This window comes from Echinococcus granulosus (genome assembly GCF_000524195.1).
Source record: "Echinococcus granulosus chromosome Unknown EG_S00025, whole genome shotgun sequence".
In the NCBI taxonomy this organism is placed as follows: domain Eukaryota; kingdom Metazoa; phylum Platyhelminthes; class Cestoda; order Cyclophyllidea; family Taeniidae; genus Echinococcus; species Echinococcus granulosus.
In genome coordinates, this window is record NW_020170405.1 from 208,680 (window position 1) to 228,181 (window position 19,502).

Sequence of the window (19,502 nt, forward strand, 5' to 3'; positions counted from 1 at the left end):
AGGAGGTGAAAAAGTAGAGGAGGAGGAGCATCTTCACAGGATTGGGAGGAAGAAACTCAATAGAGTGTGATGCTCAGGTGAGTGGTCGGTAGAAAACCCTGTCTGGAACCGTCCGCACTCACAACTGCCGTCCAGCCGGAACCGTCGTTGTCCACCTCTAGAACGTAGAAAGCTTCACCCGCCTTGCCTGAGATACAGCCTTGGCTGTTTCCTATGGGAAAAAAACCATATTATCCTCTGCTACTGATAAAACAATAGTAGTAAAGGTCGCACACGTGTAAACTATTTACCCTCACAATCGTACTTCAGAGTAGCCTGACCGACGTAATCACCGAAGCCTTGGGAAGCCGGTGTGGCAGACTCGTCCACATCCGAATCGAACTCGAAAGCAGATGACCTGAGCCGGTGAAAACAGATCTTAATAGGTAAAGGTTGAAAGGGGTGAAGACTAGTCAAATCTGGGTTAACAACATCTAGGGCGTAAGTGAGCGAAGCGAAGCACGACGAAGCTGGAATTTTACTATCATATTATGACTTGAATAGTCATGTCGCAGGTGACTACGATTCACGTTATCGTGTTATGTCACTCTGGAGTGAAATAAAATTGAGTTTTTTAAGGTTGACGATCAATCCACGAATTAACATCTAGGCTCCGATGCAAGTCAAAGAAAAAAAGTACTTGACAAAAAAATCATAGTGCAGTGGGTAAAATGGGGTTAGAAACAAGTGGAAAGCGTTCCGGATAGAAAAAAAGTGTTAACACACGCTGTCTTGCCATGCATTTTGTTGGCTTGTGGAAAGCAGTTGCGACAGCCTCCCCAAACGTGGTTCGGTAAGATGAATAGTGTCAACTGACCAACCAATATGAGCAGCTATTTCCTCCCATCCAGGATTGAAACAGTGGTTGGTACAAGCCTATGGTCTATTTGAATCCTAACTAGACAGTTGAGGTATTAAAAACAGTAAGCGAAAGCCTTTCAGCGAGGATCGAGAAAAGCAGTGTGCGCGCCTTGGCTTTGAGTCGAGCAAGGGTAAAATTTGGCTAGCAAAGAGCAGTCAACGTCGAAAAAACAAAACTTTGCTGCCGAAGGCTGGAGCTAAAGCGTGATATCGAGAGGGTCAAAGTCTGCTTGGCAAGTAAGAAGGAAAAAAGTAAGACTTTGTTACTCTGTATCAAATCGTTCAACAGTTAGTATGCAGCACATGAATGCTTTTCAGCGTGTTTAAATTCAATTGCATTCGCAAAATTGAACAAGGAAGGAATATCAGAGTAAATAAAATTCTGGTAGAACAAATTTTACTCAAAATGATCGGCAATCTGGATCGCTTTCCACCAATGACAATGGGCCACCGAAAATGGGGACGATTTACTACCTTTAAAGGCTACTCTTTCAGTGGCGGACCATTGATTCGAAACATTTTTATGCCCCGATTAAAGTTACTTATCCTCCTCCATGTAAAGCATTTTCAAAGCCGCAACTTCACATCAACCAGATGAAGGAACGGACACCTGAAGCCAGGCATTTCGGAGTGTTGCCAAAATAAAATATTCATAGTTCAATTAAGCACTCGTTGAAAATACAAGCGGTCCTTACAAATAACTCGAAACTTGAAGAGACAAATCCGCCCCAGCGAAAGTCATGCAGATTGAAAAGGACTGTTAAGCAAGTGAACATCTTGGCGTAGAAAAGTCACGGGAAGTATTCGCATTTCACTCGGACACATTAGTCAATCAAACCAGAATCGCAATGGAGTGTTTGCAATGGAAAAAAGAGGGGAAAAGATAGAAGGAAAACGCCTATGGCGGAAGGAAGCGTATGTGGAAAAAGTTGAAAAAACGAAAACATCTAACTTCGAGTAGGGCGTTTCGTTTTCCTTTTAAAAAGCGATTACATTATAGTTAAAATTACCGTCCATAGGACTGTGAGTCTGAGCTAGAGAAAAGCTGACTCTTAGGTGAGTTAGCATCAGTTCTATCCCATTACAGGGTCGTATAGCAATGACTGTTTGTGGCTTAAAATGGATCCCTTTTTATTCAAAACCAAAATGGATTGGATGGCTCGATTTACGAAGACTTCAAATGAAGAAATGAGGCCTAAACCAACCTGACAACCAGTTTGCTCTCTCGTGTGGACGCCCATTTCTTCCCGATTCGGAGGTTCGCCTCATAGGAAGTAAACTAAAGCCTTGCTATAAAATACGAATCTGTCTTTTTGATCGTCTAATCCGTTGGGCTAGTTAAATTAAAACCCAAATGGACTTTTGTATAAGAAATGCCGGCAAAAAACAAGACAAATCGACGCCAAAAACAGCGCAACTCAGTGCCACGAGTTCAATGCATGTGAGCCGCGACACTCCATAAAATGGAAAAATCTGGAACCTAATAGTTGCTTTCAAGTACAAAAGAGGCACAGTCGGGCTTCTACTGATCAGTCAAATCAAATTTCAATCGAAAATTGGACAAAGGATGTTGACTTAAGGGAGAAAGCCACTTGTCCTAAAGAGCATAAGTTGGTTTTTTTGATTATCTGAACCATATCTTGAGTGGTGATTGGTCAAATGGCGTAATCATGCAAGTCAAAGCTGAAAGGGAGACGCGGTAAAGGAGAGGTGACTTACCCAGCACGGGTAGGGCGTCTGGGCATGGAAGAGGGTTGACGGGATTTGTCAGTCGGGCTGGAGATACCGTAGGGATTGGTGCACTCCAGGGAGCTCTGCGCCTCCGCCAGCGCCTGATCCCCTCCCATCGAGTTGTAACGCGACTGAATGATGAAAAACAAAATTTCCCAAGTGTATAACTACATCAGCTTTGTTATGGCTTGAAAGCCTTATCTAAAAGGATACCGCATTTGCTTTTGAACAATACCACTGAGTCCTTGGTTGATTCGCTTGCAATGAATGTTACCTGTTTAAAGAAGGCTTTGAAAAACCAGCAACTCGACAGTTATTTCATGTGCATTTTCAAGAGGTGAACACACTGACGGTTCGTAAATAAACCACTTCATTTCTATTCGTACGCACTAAATCTACTTGGGAGAAAGTTACTTTGAAAGTAGTGGTAGTGAATGATTATACTAATCTTTATGAGCTCCAGCCTGGCTGCCAAGGTGGAATAGTCGTTAAATTTTCAAAAAAATCTAGTAGGGGCGATAGCTAATTGAAAAGTTTTTGTGGCTTTGGATTCGTCTATAAAAAAAGTGTCCTCCCTTAATTGTCAACGGTAATGGTCCATTTGAGAGTTTGTTTAATTCCATAGTAAACAGAGTTTGCAATGGATTTCACCGTATGTCTCTTGTCATGAAAACAAAAAACGGGGAATTATAAGCCTGCGAATTTCATGACACCGATTTTGGCGATAGGATGTTAGAGAATTTGATAAGTACATTAATATGGAGACATCTATCCACGAATTTTTCGGTGAACGCCTATTCGTGTTACAGTATGAAAACCGGTTGTATAAATAGATGGAAATCGTGATAAACGATACTATCTCACGCAAGGAAGCCACTACTTAGCCAAGATAAGGCACGGTACCGATGCTAAGCGTCAGGGTCCTGGCGCAACAAAATGATCTCTCTTCTTAAGGACAACGACGATACGTAAAAAATCTCTGTCTTATTCATGTCGGCGTACAAAAATACACGGATGCCGGTTGTAGGTTTTCATTTTGAAATTAAAAAAATCTCCTTTTGGAACAGGTTGGCACTTTATGCGGAAGGTCCTCTTCGATTCCAGGTTGATACACCCTCGGCAAACATAAACTACCCCACTGTTTACAGCATTCGAATACAGCATAGCTGTTTCACTTAGTAATTTGATAGTGGCACAAATGGAAGTCTAGACCTTTTGCAATTAAATCTAGGCCACTTATGAAATGCACAGATGTCACACTGACAAGTGGAATTTGCGTTGCGTCACTTTAAAATACTTGGGTGCTGAGTAAGCGCGCGACTCGAAGCCGAAAAATATTTGGGAGGGAATATGACGTGCTGCGCTCGATGTAGTTGACCACGCGACTCGATTTCTTGCGGAGACTTAGCATACGCTTGAGAATTCAAGGCATCATTTCGAGTTGGGGATCAAATTCAAAATTACGAAGTCACTTTTAAAGTTCACAGGTGCGACTGTAGCTAGACCACTTAAAAGTGCTGACAATATGCACGAATTAGTCCAGAGGAGATTATGCAAGACGAATCTATGTTTCAAAGGGCACAGATGTTACTCTGTGGCGAGAAATGAGAGTAAGGAGTGCATGGAAGAGTTGTAAAACGACTTACCTCAAGACGCTTGATGAGGTCGCTGAGTGAGAAGGTCTGGCGGCGCAGTTTTGCGATGGTATCCTCCGCGTCCTGCGCGTTGGCCAGCTTGGGATTGTCCCGGCAGGAGTCCAACAAGCGCTGTGTCGCCTCTCTACAAATGGACAAAAGTGAAGTGTGTAACTTAGAAAACTATCACCACTATTGTGAACTGCATAAAAGCATACTCATCATTAAGGATTCGTCTAGAGTAGCCAAGGTGCTAAAGCACACCCTATCAGATGACCACTAGTGGATGGACAATTGCAAAGCTTAGGTTCAGTGCGATAAGGAGATTTGTGTCGGTTCATTATCATTTATTAATGATAACGCAATTTCAGCTAATCTATCATTTCTTTAAATTGTAAATACTGGCCACTAAATATGTGCCTTCTAACACGGAGTTTAAAAAGACCCAATAAAATCTACCCATATATAAAAAGATCATGTCCGGAATTGCCGACACAGATGGCATTGTAAATTGTGTTCTCTGGTGGCAGTCGAGTCAAGCAAGAGGAAGGTGTGATGTGGAACACCATAACAATTAACAAGGAATCTGGAATTTCCCTAATATAAGTCTTTCAAACATGCACTTTTGCCAAGACTCTACAATAGGTGGATTTCAAAGCTTTTGGACACAGAAAAGGAGTAAAGACAAGGAAGACGACAATGTAAAGGTGAAATAAAGTGAAAAAAGTCTCGAAAAGGCCAAGGACTAAAGAAAGTGTCATTCCCCAATCAGCTTCCGTTAAGACCTTACCAAGGTCGCCAAAATAGTCGAGATCCCATTCTTTCAAAAAAGAACCTTCAAAATTGTTTTGAAAGTTATTTTAGCAGACTTTAAACAGCGATCACCGGGCTAATATTTTGCGAAGTGCCGCAGCGGATGGATAGGCATTTTACAGTGCCAATTTTAAAAAATACCACGTGACCGACGGTATGTAAAATGGTGCCATTATAGATGTTTCAGGAAAACGGCAGATGATAATCCTTAATGCCATTTAAGTTAAATGAACGAAATGGGACGGAAACGTTACAAAAATAAAAAAGTCACGGTTGCAATGATGATATACAAACGCCTGAATGCGAGTAGTACAATGCTTTTTGGTACAGGGAAAAAATTATAGCCAGTAACCCTTGACCTCCGGAGAAAGCAAAGCTTGAAGAAGCGAAAAGAGGTCCCAAATGCTGTAGAAATGCGTAAAACAGTAAGGAATCCCAAAGATGCAACTTTTGTCCTGTTACGAATTAACCTATTCACGTTTGACAGCCAATCAGTCATTAATCTGGCAACTCCCGCCTTTTCACTCCCACCCTTCGAGGCTATAAGTCATACACACAGTTCATCGCGCCAACTGGTGAAAATCCTACCTAAGTCAGAGCAACAAAAGAAATAGCTGCAGGGACCAGCAGCAAGTAAGAGGGTACTTAGAGCCGCGACCTCTGGGTGAATTAGTAAAAACCCGGGTTACGCGATGAGTGTTTCATTACCAACAAGTGCGATTAGGAGTGAGGTCAGGACTTCCACCCAAGGTTATGCTGGTAGAGGACATGACCAAAAAAGTACACAAAAAGAACATGCTAAAATTGATGACTAAAAAAAGAGGAAAAAGAACTGTCGATGCTCAAGTGTGGTGTGATTTATTTGTCGAATTGACTATACAGACGGTTGGCGAGGGTATTTCATTAATATTGCACAGCTGTTGAACATGCTGGTAAAGTTGAAAACCTGTCTTCCAACATAAAATCAAGGGTTGTTGTTAAAGCCAATTTTAAAGCGGCACAGCCTGAATTTAAGCGTTCGTAAGACTCCACCCAAGTTGTCAATCACTCACAACCAACAGTAAGCATATCATACTAGTTGAAAGCAAGTAGTAGTCGTATAGCCTGAACGTGAGAGCTACGTTAAGCAACAATGTGTATTATGGTTGGTGGAAAATACAAGGTTACCATAAATTATTTCAAATGTAAACTATTCACGATCTAAGTAGAAATCACGTCGCGGATAGGTACTTCGACAAATGGAGTTACCACTTACAGAGACTGGGGGTTAGCCTTAAAAAGTACAATAGTAATATATCATCAGGATTATGAATCAAAATGAAATTTGACCGTTATTTGGAGGAACTAAAGGATTCAAAACCAACAAAATAAATTGAAACATCCTAACCGTTTGTAGCCACCGACTTCTAATTAGGACTGAAGCAAAGCAGTGCTGTAAAAGACCGAATTAGGCATGGACTGTGCGTCTTGCACCTATCAATTCAGGCTTTCTTTAAAACTCCATTTATGTCCAAACAAAGTCAAACGCATAAGTTTCTTTTGCCAAGTACCTGAACGTAATTGCGTAGAATAGAGAAGGAAAGATCAGTACGTACGGTAACAATTAAAAGATGGAAAAGTGCTCTTCTAAATCGACTGCGATCCGGAGGTTCATGATAAATCTAAATAGCAGATGCGAGTAAAAAATTCCTCTCATCATCAAGTTGATTCTCTTGTAAGCACGTGAAATGCCTGACATGTGTTCTTTAACAGTTTATGACAACTGGTTGCACCAAATTGATTGGTTGATCTAAAGGCAGAAAAGTAGATTATTGCCTTACTAAGATAGGCGAAAAAGCCAGATCATGGTAACCGACTTCCTTCTGAGGTCCAAAGAGATAAAATGCAAACTAATTAACTATCATGAGTCAAAGAACAGTCGAGAAATGCAACATCATCATCCAAGTTGGTTCCTCTGCGTACGTATACAGAGTTCATAAACAAGTTAACGATGCTAAGCTCCCACACATCCCCGTATTAAAGTACAAAGAACTGGAAGGCATTAATCGGTAAAACAAAAATGTGCCTTTTGACTGGTGCTACCTGGCGAGCCGGCTACACCCCTCAACTACTGGAGTGTAGATGGGAACCCAACTTGTAAACTGCACTAAATAGAAACAGCGATCTACCATAAACTTTTGTCAACCAAAAGTCAATTGATAGCACAATCTCATCCCATTGCGTGTGCCCAGTACAAGGATGGAGTTCATTTGGAAATGGTCATGTTGTTGCAGCGGATACAAAGTGTTCCAGGAGTTCAGTGGCGGCAAAATCCATGATAAATGAGAAAGGAACTCAGAGTTGGCTCGAAAAGCGACAGATTGATGAGTAGCAGGAAACCTGAGATTGTACCCCAAAGAAAGGGGTGATTTAATCTTTTGTGAGATACAAAAAAGTGGAGGATAAGAACTTTTGAACATCCACAGTATAGGCTAGATCTTGCTTCGCAATAAAATCCTTCGAGTGACCCACAATAGAATGCCATAACTTTACACTTTTTAAACCAGTGACCATCCTTATTCATCAAAAAACAATGTTTTAGTGAGTAGATATTTCCTTATAGCATTGTTAAAGACATTCACCCTCCTACTTATACTAAAAGTCACCATTGAATGTTCCGACTATGGGAAATAAAAACAATTGGGAAATCCATCAAGGTTCCAATCAAAGGTCTAATATACAAGACTGCTTTTTTCCGATGTCTGCAAAATATTTTCTTACAACCGGCCTTCACTCTCGCCAAAGGGATTGCAAAATCTGCGGGCATAAAAAATGACCTTGCACAAAAATGGTAAAGATATGAGCGCCCACACAGAACAGGAAGAAAAAAAAGTACCAACCCCAGTTTCCCTAAACGGTCAGCCTAACAAAATCCCTCTCCGATACTTTTAAGGGAATAAAAAGACAAGAAAAGCAGCCGCACATGCTTCCTAAACGGTTACAACAACAAAGATCCAAAGAGAGTAGATGGATAAGTGAGTTATGCACATTCATGCTGACAACGACAACGACGAAGGGGACAAGGGTAGAGAAGCAAAAAAGGCAAGCAGAGGAACGCATGCACAACACTATTACAGTGACTCTAGGGCTCAAGCTAATACCAAGACACAAACTGGAGACAGTGAGGGAGGGACAAAATGTGGGTGTCTGTTCATCACCTGAGTCTGCGTTGCCAAAATGGGATGCTGCGGTGATGAAGGAGCGAAAGAAAAGAGAGACAACAAAGTAACAACCCGTCAAAATTAAAGAAGGCGTGTACATTGCTACACACACGCAAACATAAATCGTTGAGTGGATGATATAGTGAAAAGCGCAGCCTCATTTGCATGAGTTTACTTGTGATTGAAAGAAGCACAATTGCAGATTCCTGCTTGCCATAGAAGTAGGATGAGATTTACCGGTAAAATGAACGATGCGTATAGTGAGAAAGGCCTTTCCAAGCTGAAACATTAGCAATTAGACCATTCTGCGGCTCGGTGAAGCAATATCACCGACACGCATCAGCAATCAAAGGGTGTGGGAAAAAGCAAGACCACTTTAAAGCACGCAGTTTGTGAACCCTGACAAAGAACGTGTCAAACAAAATTGTCGTTGATGAAAAGATGCTCATTTGAGAGTTTACTATTTAAACGCGCGATCTAATCTCATATCAAACCTTCTTTGGTAATTTCATTGCCTAGAAATAGTTGCTACAAAAGCAACTGCGGCCACGTATGGCGTAGCAACGAAGAGAGGTATTGACTAAATCCGAGTATGACGTTGGGCAAGAAGAAGGTGGGAGGAGGGTTTCGGTGATATTACTGAGTTGCGCCAGGAAGACAACACGAAAAGTCAAATTTTAAGACGGTTCTCCTCTTTAAAGGGCTCAACATCTTTTTTGGTGTTAGTTGTTAATCTGAAAGCAGAATTGACAAAAAGCGAAGCATTTGTTATGATACCAGCTTCCTAAAGGAAAGGTGATAAAGAATTAACCTTGGAAAATTCCTCTACCGGAGCTTGACTATTGAGAGTGTATATACAATGATTTGATGAAGTGGGACGGAAATAGCATGATCCGCGCGGACAAAACTAACAAAGTGGTACAACAATTACGAAATTTCCAACAAATTTAATTCCACCTAGAAGAAATGCGCATGCCAATCCCTAAGATAGCAATAAATCTTCACTCCAGATTTGACATTGGATGGTATTTCATCCGAACGAATTGCGATATCTTTGTAGTCGGTGGATCTAATTAATCATAATGTCGAACAGCCGGAAACTCAAGTAAACAACTTAAAAACAAGGGGACTTAATTGCATAGTGATTGGTAAAAGTGTATATGAATTGAAACATTGTGAAAACAGTGAATGTGAACTTACATAGAGCCTTGAACTTTGTCCAGGCTTGACTTGAGAGTTTTGATACGATCATCTAGTTGGATCACAGTCATTTCAGACTCCTGCGGGGCAGAAAGTGCACAACAAATTATTACACCCTTGAGTCAGGAGAAACAGTGGTAATAGGAAATAGCCATCACTGGATTATAAAGCGAAAAAAGGTGCAGTTTTGGAGCCCGTTTAGAAAGGTAGCAACAGTCGGAATTGATACACCCCAACCAACTCACCTACAAGCAAATTTGACTCGGTACCTTAAATATTTTTGTATTTTTAAAGTAGCAACTTCACGACCGCTTCAGACGGACGAATAACAAAAATTTGGACGTAATCAAGCATTAATCCAAGTTATGCTTAATTGTGAAATGGCGGGATTAATCATTACCACAGATCAAACACAATGGAATACCTTCTTTTTTCGCATGACATTTGGCTAGAGGTATGAATTGCAACAGTTAATTTCTGTTGCAGAAAATGGAACCCGGGTTCTTCAAGTTAAAACAAATTTCGAGGAAAATAGAGAACTTGACCCTGAAGTAGCATTTTGCGCATTCCTCATGACAAAACATTATTGGTCAATAGATCACGATTTGTGAGAGAAAGTGTAAATACAAGTGCTAGGATTAAGAGGCAAAAATTAGAAGCCTCGCCAACAAACCCTGGAGTTTGATGAAAGCTGAAAAGTGGTTTTTGAGAAGATGAAATGTGCATCAGCAACCACATGCACACACAAATAAGCAAGGAGGCAGAACGAGGATAGATTAGGCTACGAGGAAAAACTGTGTAGTATTTTGTTTTGACCTTTACACACACGAGAGTGTGCAGGCGACGGTAATGACCGTCATTAATGTCACACACATCTGCACACATTAGCGTTAAATAACAATTAATTGTTAAAAGGGCGTAACTGGGGCTCATTCAACTTCGAACAGAAGAAAATATAAATTGATTCTCACTAAATAGTTAAATCGGAAAGGTGGAGTTCGGAGCTTTTACCGATGACAGAGAATAACTCTTCAGCTAACGTAAAAACCAGGCCGTGGACAAGTGAAAAAGTACTGCATAATAATACCTAGGTAATGAATTCTCATTAGTCTTGAGTAAATTGGTGAAAATCCAACAAACTGTTGTGAACTCAACAGGTCCTTACTACAGATCAAAAATTTTGGAAATTTATCTTGGCTCAAAGTACACCCACAACAATGAATGAAAGTTCCAATTTTGGCTCGATGTCAGCCTTTGGTTGTGCTATAAAGCGCAGGAATTGGATCAGGACCGTAAACTTCCCTTCAAAAAAGAATATACTTTAATATTGCATTAAAAGCAGGCGTTCAAGCCAAGTGGGAGGGAAAACGCATTAGTTTCATAGCTTTAATTTTTTTGCTGCAGACTGGAGCTCTAACTTCAAATACGCGATAGTTCATGAGATATTTAATCTAGTAGACAAAGGTTATGAGGATACATCCTTGTTTATTGGCAAGGACACGGATAGCTGATGGGTGCCTGCAACTATCCACAAGTTATCCCAGCAGGACTAAAATTATGCAATATGCTACTTCAAAAGGAGCGATAAACCAAAGAAACGGGACGGCTCAGTTGAAGGTCATTTGTGCTTGGATGGTGCGCACGAAAGCTGTCACACGAGAGTCGTTTGTGACACATTCAGAAACACATGCACACAAACGGTGAGAGCGTGTTCAACCAATGGCATACCGTAAGCAAGCAACCTATTGGTCTCCTATACATACATATAACCACAGTACTGGCAGACCTGATGATCACGAGAGGATAGAATTTAGTTGCTGCACGGCTGAGCACTACCTGGGCGTAACCGTAAACGGTTCTACACTCTCTCAACCATCTCTTGAGACCATTGCACCAACGGAGCTCATAGGAGACGAGGTCTATAAAACAAGCCTTAATCACTTCGTTCCTTTCTACCAAGGATGAAAGAATTGCTTCGCCTTTTCGACACCTAAACCTAAACAGATGTGCCTAACATAGAGCAGTGAGTGGGGCTTTCACACGCCCTGAATGGCACATAGTAAACAACGCACACCAATGTCTCTTATCGCTCTCTCGCTCACACGCACACCCAATTCGATAGGCTTATTGCTGCTATGCTCATCGAGTGCAATAGAGCATCCATTTGCTATTGGAACAGTCAATCAAAGAGTATGTGTCAGCCTAACTGTACACCTACATCTTCTTTCTACAGAAACAACAATCACATATCTAGCATTCCATGCAAGCCACCCATCGATGAACAACGGGAAATGGTCCAGATAGTAAACTTGTCAATACGATAGATGGACTAAATGTCGCCGGATGATCCAAATAAACCTATAGTAGGTTCAGTACAGGCTCAAGATTTGTGGACTGAGAACGCATTTTGAATAAATTCATTGGAAATAGAACAAATCACATCCACCGGTCGCAATATTCTAGGATAACTTTTGGTGCAGTTATGGTAAAGGTGCCTATCTACAATTTCAGGTGCTCAAACCACACCTCGATTTAAAGCATCCCCAAGGCGCAGGTGACAGGAAGCGAGCGAACATATAAATGAATGTTATTCGTAACTGAAGACCTCAAGGGCTCACCTTGACAGGTTTGTAGCCAATGCCAGCGATAAAAGGCGTTTGCAAAACATTTCCGTCTGAAGACTGAGTCTTGGATTTCCCGAAGAGGGTGTGAATGCCCTTGGAGACCTTCTCAGGATTGGCTCTGGTCGCGAAACCGTTTGAGGAGCCCAGCATGAGGCTTAACAGCGCCGATGGGTTATCCAGGGTGGCCTGAGTACACTGTGAAAGGTTCAAGAAGGGTAGATCTACGGGGAAGAGAAATTCCGTCTTTCTGGCCTCCAGCACCACCTTGCAGTCCTGCAATTCAAAAATACACACCGTTAAAAGAAGGAATGCAACGGTCGTACTAGCGTTTTGCACAGGCTAGTATGAATTATGATGATATTTTAAGTAAAGTTGTCACGGCAATGAGGTTCATGCTTACAATGCCTCTCGTTTCGATGGATTGTGACTAAGAATCCAAAGTTATTTAGCGCGACAAGTTTCAATGGAGTAGAATGACGGTTGTTTTACATGTACAACCATATAGATCTTTTCATTCTCCGCCTGCACGTCCACAATCAAGATACATTTAAGCCGTATGCATCATGACAACATCAGGAATAACTCCAGCGCTAGACTGTACTCACTTTGTATATCATCATATGACCGGATTCTGTTACCTCGCCCTTCAAATGACTACATAATACACGACTAAGTAAAATCACCCCAGAGGACAAAATGCAAAGTGTATGAGTTACTTCCGTCATTCTCAAAAAGTACACACCGGAAAGGTAGAATAGTACAAAACCCACTTAAAGACGCCGATGAAAATGTCAGGAAGTCTTGGGGTTTCTCCACTGGACGGTGGAAGGGCGCTTCGGTAATGACAGAAATTAAATTTGGTCTAATAGTCACTCTAATGAAGATTGAGAATCCCATTGGAAAGTAAATCACCACAATTTAGGTAGTAAACAGTTCTGGAATCACACTAGTTGCCGTCAATTTTTTAACCATGGCAGCCACCACTCAAAAACTAAAAAAAGTGCGGTCAGCCGTACATTAAAACTACCACTTTTATTGTTTTAAACCCAGCCACAATGCAAATACGTTTGATCAAGAACGCATATCCCATAATTGCGATGCCAGGCTCAGATGAAAACTCGACGCATCACAGTTTGATTTAGTTGGCGCTTAAAATGTCGAGAAAATCACGACTATAAAGGTTATGCAACATCACGCAATGGGATGAAATGATACGGATTGGAGATAGATAGTTGCCAATGAAACACGGTTAGCGTGAGGCTTGGCAGTACAAGATTTACCGGCTACATGTTCTATAAACAAACTACCCCGGACGCAGACCAGATCATAGTGGTATTAGATAACCGAAATTTCACAATTTAAACGCTACGCTGACGTCATACCTACACTTTAAGCTATGATGGTCGTTTCAGAATAGGCAGTTTCGGCGTGGTTTGAGGCACCTCACTGAAATCTTTCGAGAAAAGTTAGACATGCACACACAAAGTGGGCGTCATTGCGACAGGACCAAATTATGCACACGAACATATAAAACCACGCAAAAAACCAATGAGCACCAATTATGCACTCGGTGCATGACAGAATTCCACGAAAGAAGAACACGGACTTGCCTCAGGCAACTCCGATTTGAAAACTGCCTGAGTAACAGTGGGAGCGGTGTTTGCACCAAAGATTTTCAATGGGGACGATGTGTTTATAGGATAGTCGGTAATTATTTGCAAGCTATTAACACATTCGCTGCTGGAGTCTTAAAGAAAAACCGACTGTCACAGCCCGGATGTTTTATCCCAATAACAAGGTGTCATTTTGCCTTAAGTTTTCAGACCAATTCAACTGTGGCTTAGAGACCATGAACCTGGTCACGACCATTCCAAAGTTGGGAACATCCCACATCTGTTTTAATGTTTTAAACTAAACCAATCCATCTGCGGCAAGGTGTGGTACAATCTATGATTATAACCTGATGAAGTATGCGTGACATACATGTGGTGCCGGTAGAGACCATAATAACAACATCAACAATGAAGAAGTGGCACGTAGGCAAATGGTGTTCAATAATGGTGCATCACAAGTAATTTTAGTATATGGCATCATTTGCTCCATTCACATTGATAAAATGCCAGTTGACAACTCCAGCTGAAAAGGTAGAATTACTAATGGGGGAAAAAGATGAGGTTCATCGAGGTGTAGGTACAATCTAGTACAGGAAAGAGAACTCACAGGAGAAAAAATAAATTTATGCTAGCACAATGACTGACCATCGCAAATTAAGGCAAACGAAATGCCCTAAAAAGCATCCACTTTTTTTCCACAATGGACACAAATTTCGACTTTAGCGATTGACCACAAACTTTACTTCGTAAGTGAAATAACGTCTGGACCGCCTGTTTGGAATTGCAAAAGGGCAGAAGTGTTGCAATTTAGTTCCTCTATGAGAAGAAAATACCCCTCGGAGCTATAAAGGAAATCCACTCCAACTGAATCAATTTGAAAGAATCAGGCTTGGTGGTAAATCAAACAGTGTTAACCCAAACTGTCATAACTAGTGTGTCATTCAAAGAATGCCAAAAAAGCCGCCTTATATCACTACTTTGATTGGATTGACCAAGAAACCTGAGAGACTCATTGCAACGAGACATGAAGTTACCTAAATAATCGAGAACCTGGAATAAAAGATAATAATGGTTTGTTTCTCTTTGCTTTCAATCAACATTTAGCATAAGTTTTTACGGGAGCTGAAGCAGAGCGTCTTGTAAGGGACCAGATTTTGATAAAGTACTATTCATCTCTAAGCTTTACCCTCAAATTGGTCAAGAAATCTCATGGTAACGTGAGGAGATTGATCTGGATGCAAAAGAAAGTACAAATGTGTTCGAGATGGTGGAGACAGCTCATATGCCAACTCATTTTCAGTTGGAGCTAATCGTGACGCATGCCTCCGAATAGAATAAATGTTAAGCGGAAGTAAGCAGCAGGCGAAGGATAATTTCAGTCCATGACTGCCGCTAAAGTTCAATGGTCATCAGGTCTGTGATCCATGACTTTATTAGCTGAGGTGCAAATGACTATGACCCCACGGGAACCAGATGAGCAACTCGTTCAAGCAAAAATGAGAGGCCACACATTAGGAGTCACAGTGAAAGCAAGCCTAACTCCAGCTCGTTTTCCACTAGTGATAGCTGCACCGTAATCTTTTCAGACGAGACCCGTCTAACAAACCGGAATTCCCTGACAAAATCCGACATTTGCTGGGTAACCTATTTTCAGAGTGAAAATTCGACGGAACTTACGGTAAGAATACAGTTTAGGTTTTCATCGGTCCGTAATTTACAGAAGACCCTTATCTTAACTGTACGGGTAAGTAGGGCCGAAAAATTTATTAATCAATTTGATGACCTCAGTTTCAAATAGTCGGACTTCGTAACCTAGCTCGTGGTTTCTTTTTGGAGACCGGGAGGGTGCACCGACCCTAGTCGAGGTCGTAGAGGGGCGAATGGGATTAGTTCTTGCTGAAACGCCAAGGCGGTGTCATGCTTGCGCAGATTACATGGCATTTGGACAAATCATTTTTGGGGGTATGCACCAGTAAAAAATCGCTTTCGAAGAGATGGTTGCTACACACAGTAAGTTAGATTGCGTAGCCATTTCACTCGAGCAAATAAGTTTGATTTGGCGTTGTTATCCAGTAAGCTTGCTCAAATTACTTTAATAGACATCCCAGTGACCCTATAAAAAGGCGTTTCAGTAACCATGTAATTTAACTGGTAACAACAGACGTCCACAATCTAAGGTGTTCTTTACACAGGGAATGAAAAACATTCAGAGTGGAAACTATGATTCGAATTTCAACATTTCCACAACCGGTTTCATGTATATGTGACGCTCCAACTTTTTCACCGAAGTCCGGGGTCACAAGTGATGTTGCTATTCGATGAGAGTAACTGATTTTAGACATAAAAAAAAACAGAAAAAAACAAAAACAAATGGATGATTCGAGATGAATCGAATAGCGTTTAAATCTCAATTATCACCTCCATAAGTGCAATGAATTTATAGAGGTAAACATGAGTCGGCGCCGGGTCCAGTTCAACACTGTTGACATGGGGATGAAAAACGAGATACCGGGCATATGATCGAAACATCAGACCTATCAGAACGACAAGCAATTAAAAAGCGCACAACAGTAAAACACCAACACAAAAGTTGGCCTGACAAAGCCACGGAATAAAATTTGGTTAATTATTTGCCAGCCTATTTCTCCGTTCAAGCAGTGTGTCAAACGAACTTAATAAAAACCCGATTAACCAAGTGAGAACAATACAGGTAGTAAGTATTACTATTGGAAAACCAAATAACGTGACGAAATCAAAGGAAGCAAGTATATTACTTGCCTAATCTGATTTTACAGCATAAAATGATCTTAGCAATAAATCTAAGCTTGTAGATGGTTAACAAATAGCGATATGAGATTTCCAAGATGATAGTAGATAATGGAATGAGCGACTGCTTAAAGAATAGTAAAATCCAAGTGGAGTTGGGGACAAAAGAGTTGTATATTGGAAGGAACGATTCAGCAAAGTATTTCTTATTATTTTCATAAAGACGTCACAAAATGAGGCGAAAAAAATGCGACAATCAAGAGAATGGGTCTTTCTTCTTCGGCGCTTTAATGGTTTATGATCAAGCCTTATACAAGCCGAAACGTAGACGGTGACGATTTTGGAGCGCAAACTCACCTCCTCAGGATCGATACGCAAGGCGGTTTTACGCAGAGCAACGGTCGAGTCAACGAGCTGCTTGGAGAGGCCCTCGCCAATCTCTGAGCATTTTGTGAGTAGGTCCTTCGTGATTCTCGCGCGCTGGCGGTCGATCGTCTCCAAGTCGGCAATCAGCACGTGAATGTTGTGTGTGAAGTGGTGACGCTGCTTGTCATTGAACTTGGCCATCTCCGAGGCGTATGTGTGCTGCGTCTCTATGAAGGCGTCCTTCTTTGCTGCCAATGCGTTCTGGGCCTGGGTAGGTTAGGAGATGGTAAGATGCTAGTACAAACGGTTAAATTTCAGACAAGTATCAAAACTCAATCAATTGGCTGCAAATCTTTGGAGGATTTAGAAAACTGTGTTGGCCAACACTGAAGTTTTATGAAAAGCGCGAGAAATTAATTTCTTTTGGACAGTACCATAAAAAATTGATTTTGCCACTGAGCTCCATGTTTGTAGGGCACATTTTAGGAAAAAAAACTGAGTAGTGGAAAGGTTTGCGGTTGAATTTAGAATACGCATTTAATCTTATTCAGTGCGCAAAAAAATATGAAGTCTTGGTGACTAGTATCGACAAAGGAAAAAATTAGCATGAAAATCTGGTACTCCTTGCTGATTAACGTCGAAGTTTTCAGGGATGCTGGAAGAAAGAAACATTTTCACTTTTTTTCAAATGAAGAATGAAACAGAAAGGACAATGATTGCAGCCCAAAGGGGGCAAACACTCCAGTGTTTATGCATTTCATTTAAGCTGATAGAATAGAAGACCGAGGCTCTTGGAGAGCTGAAAGTTGAAGCTCATGCATCAAGCCAAAATTATCACGAAAACCGGCTATCCTCCAGGCAAACGGGAGGACCTGGTGCAGTGCGCCAATGCTTGCCCCAGATAACTCATTGATTACCTATGGGTAGTGAAGGTTTTCCTGATTCCATCAAATCATTGCTCAGATAGCCAAACAAAATTTAAAAAGAATAGTAGCAGAGCGAATAAGGAGCCTTGGGACGAAAAATTGGCTTCAAGACGAAAGGAGACTAGAATTAAGCATCATGTAAAAACTTAGTGTATCAAGATGATTCACATGGTGAAGAAGTGCTAAATAAAACACAATTGATGCAGATGGCTCTAAAATGCCTTAACCTGATTAGCTAAAAGTAAGTCTATGAATTTTAAGCAGAAAGCGTGCTTGTGAAATACTTGCGTGCCACCAACTAACAAACATGAACAAACGAAGGTGGATGCGCGCTTTTGATAACAAACTGAAGTTTGTACTGAGTCATGAAGTACAAAAGAATGGGCGGAACGAATCAGACAGAAGGTTTGGTCTTTATCAAAAACGCATTTACCACTAATCATTGAGAAGAGGGGGGTAAGACTATTATTACTAACCTTTTGTCTCTCTTCTGGAGTGATATTAGGGTTTTCCCGAGCCTGAGTGTTTACAGTTTCCGCCTTTTGCTTCTCCTTCAGCGCGTTCACATGGGTCCTCCATGTATCCTCAAGGCGTCTCTTTTCCCTTTCGCGTTGAGTATTATAGTTTGTGTAGTCGGTGGTAACTTTATCGGCTACTTTACGTTCCCTATCGTACTCTGCCTTCAGCGGCATTATTACGGATTTTTGCAATTCGGCTCCATAGTTCTCAAATGCCATCCCCATCTCGAGGAAGGAGGCTAGGGAGTCCGTGAGAACCGTATTGTAGCTCAGCTTTGAATCAATTGATGAGCCTGCTTTCTTTTTTGGGACAAAGCTAGATACAGTTTTGCGGTATTTCTTCCCAAAATCAACGATCAACTTTTGTATCTCACAGAGAAGTCGAAAATGGTGATCATGTAATGAAAGCTGATCATTTTCAAATTGAAGGAGAAAATCCATTTGATCCTAGATGTAAGATTAATATATGTGCACATTGAAGATGAATGCATAAACAATGAGTGATGTGCTAAAAATGACAATCACGGTCACTCGCAGTACCAAACGCGTACAGCCGCTACACATCAAAATAAGTAATTGAGTAAGCCATCAATAAAACCATAGCATTAACGTTAAAATCACTGCAAGAAAGGAACAAATGAATGAACAGCACGAATGAAAGCGCATGGTTAAAGTGCTGATACTAAATCCGAAGGTTTCACAGATCTGAGAGCGTTTGCTCATTAACACCAATTGTAATGCATGGGTAGAGTGAGAATTTATCATAAACGTAGAGTAAGTACACAAATACACTAGGTTATAGAGCATACCCATAGTTCAACGCCCCAACTCCTACTTTCCATCTTCACGATGAAATAGTATCTGAAATTGTGCGTGCTGTTTGAAGTTCATCACTGATAAAGAAAAACAATTTTACAAGAAGGTCTGAATCTTTTAATTCTACATGCCGATTCCTAATGCAAAATATTAGGCTACAAAGTGGGAATTCACGTTTAATACAAGTGTCTTGCATAGGGTTCACTTGTGAGGTTAGTTAATCTGAATAAGGATTAAATATTTGGAAACTTTTTTAGAAAAGCATAGTTTCTTACACCTTTACTGCTTGCATTTTACTATGTCATCCACCTCAACATTTTCATTGCATGGTACACTATCTCCTATACCAACAATTCCCGTTTCAGTGGAAATGTTAACATAATGAGCACACAAAT

At 41.0% G+C, this 19,502-nt stretch overlaps 1 protein-coding gene across 1 annotated transcript; it reads right to left on the bottom strand. All coding sequences in view use genetic code 11, as the record gives it.

Moving 5' to 3' along the window:
* Nucleotides 1-56: 56 nt before the first annotated feature.
* EGR_04168 (Cdc42-interacting protein) lies at nt 57-19,133 on the bottom strand (the record flags this gene model as incomplete). Its single annotated transcript, XM_024493417.1, has 9 exons — nt 57-211; nt 291-397; nt 2,620-2,762; nt 4,278-4,410; nt 9,479-9,558; nt 12,097-12,375; nt 16,839-17,114; nt 18,250-18,738; nt 19,101-19,133. 9 exons carry the CDS (start codon nt 19,131-19,133, stop codon nt 57-59), a joined length of 1,695 nt encoding a protein of 564 aa, XP_024352118.1.
* Between the last annotated feature and the right edge of the window lie 369 nt (nt 19,134-19,502).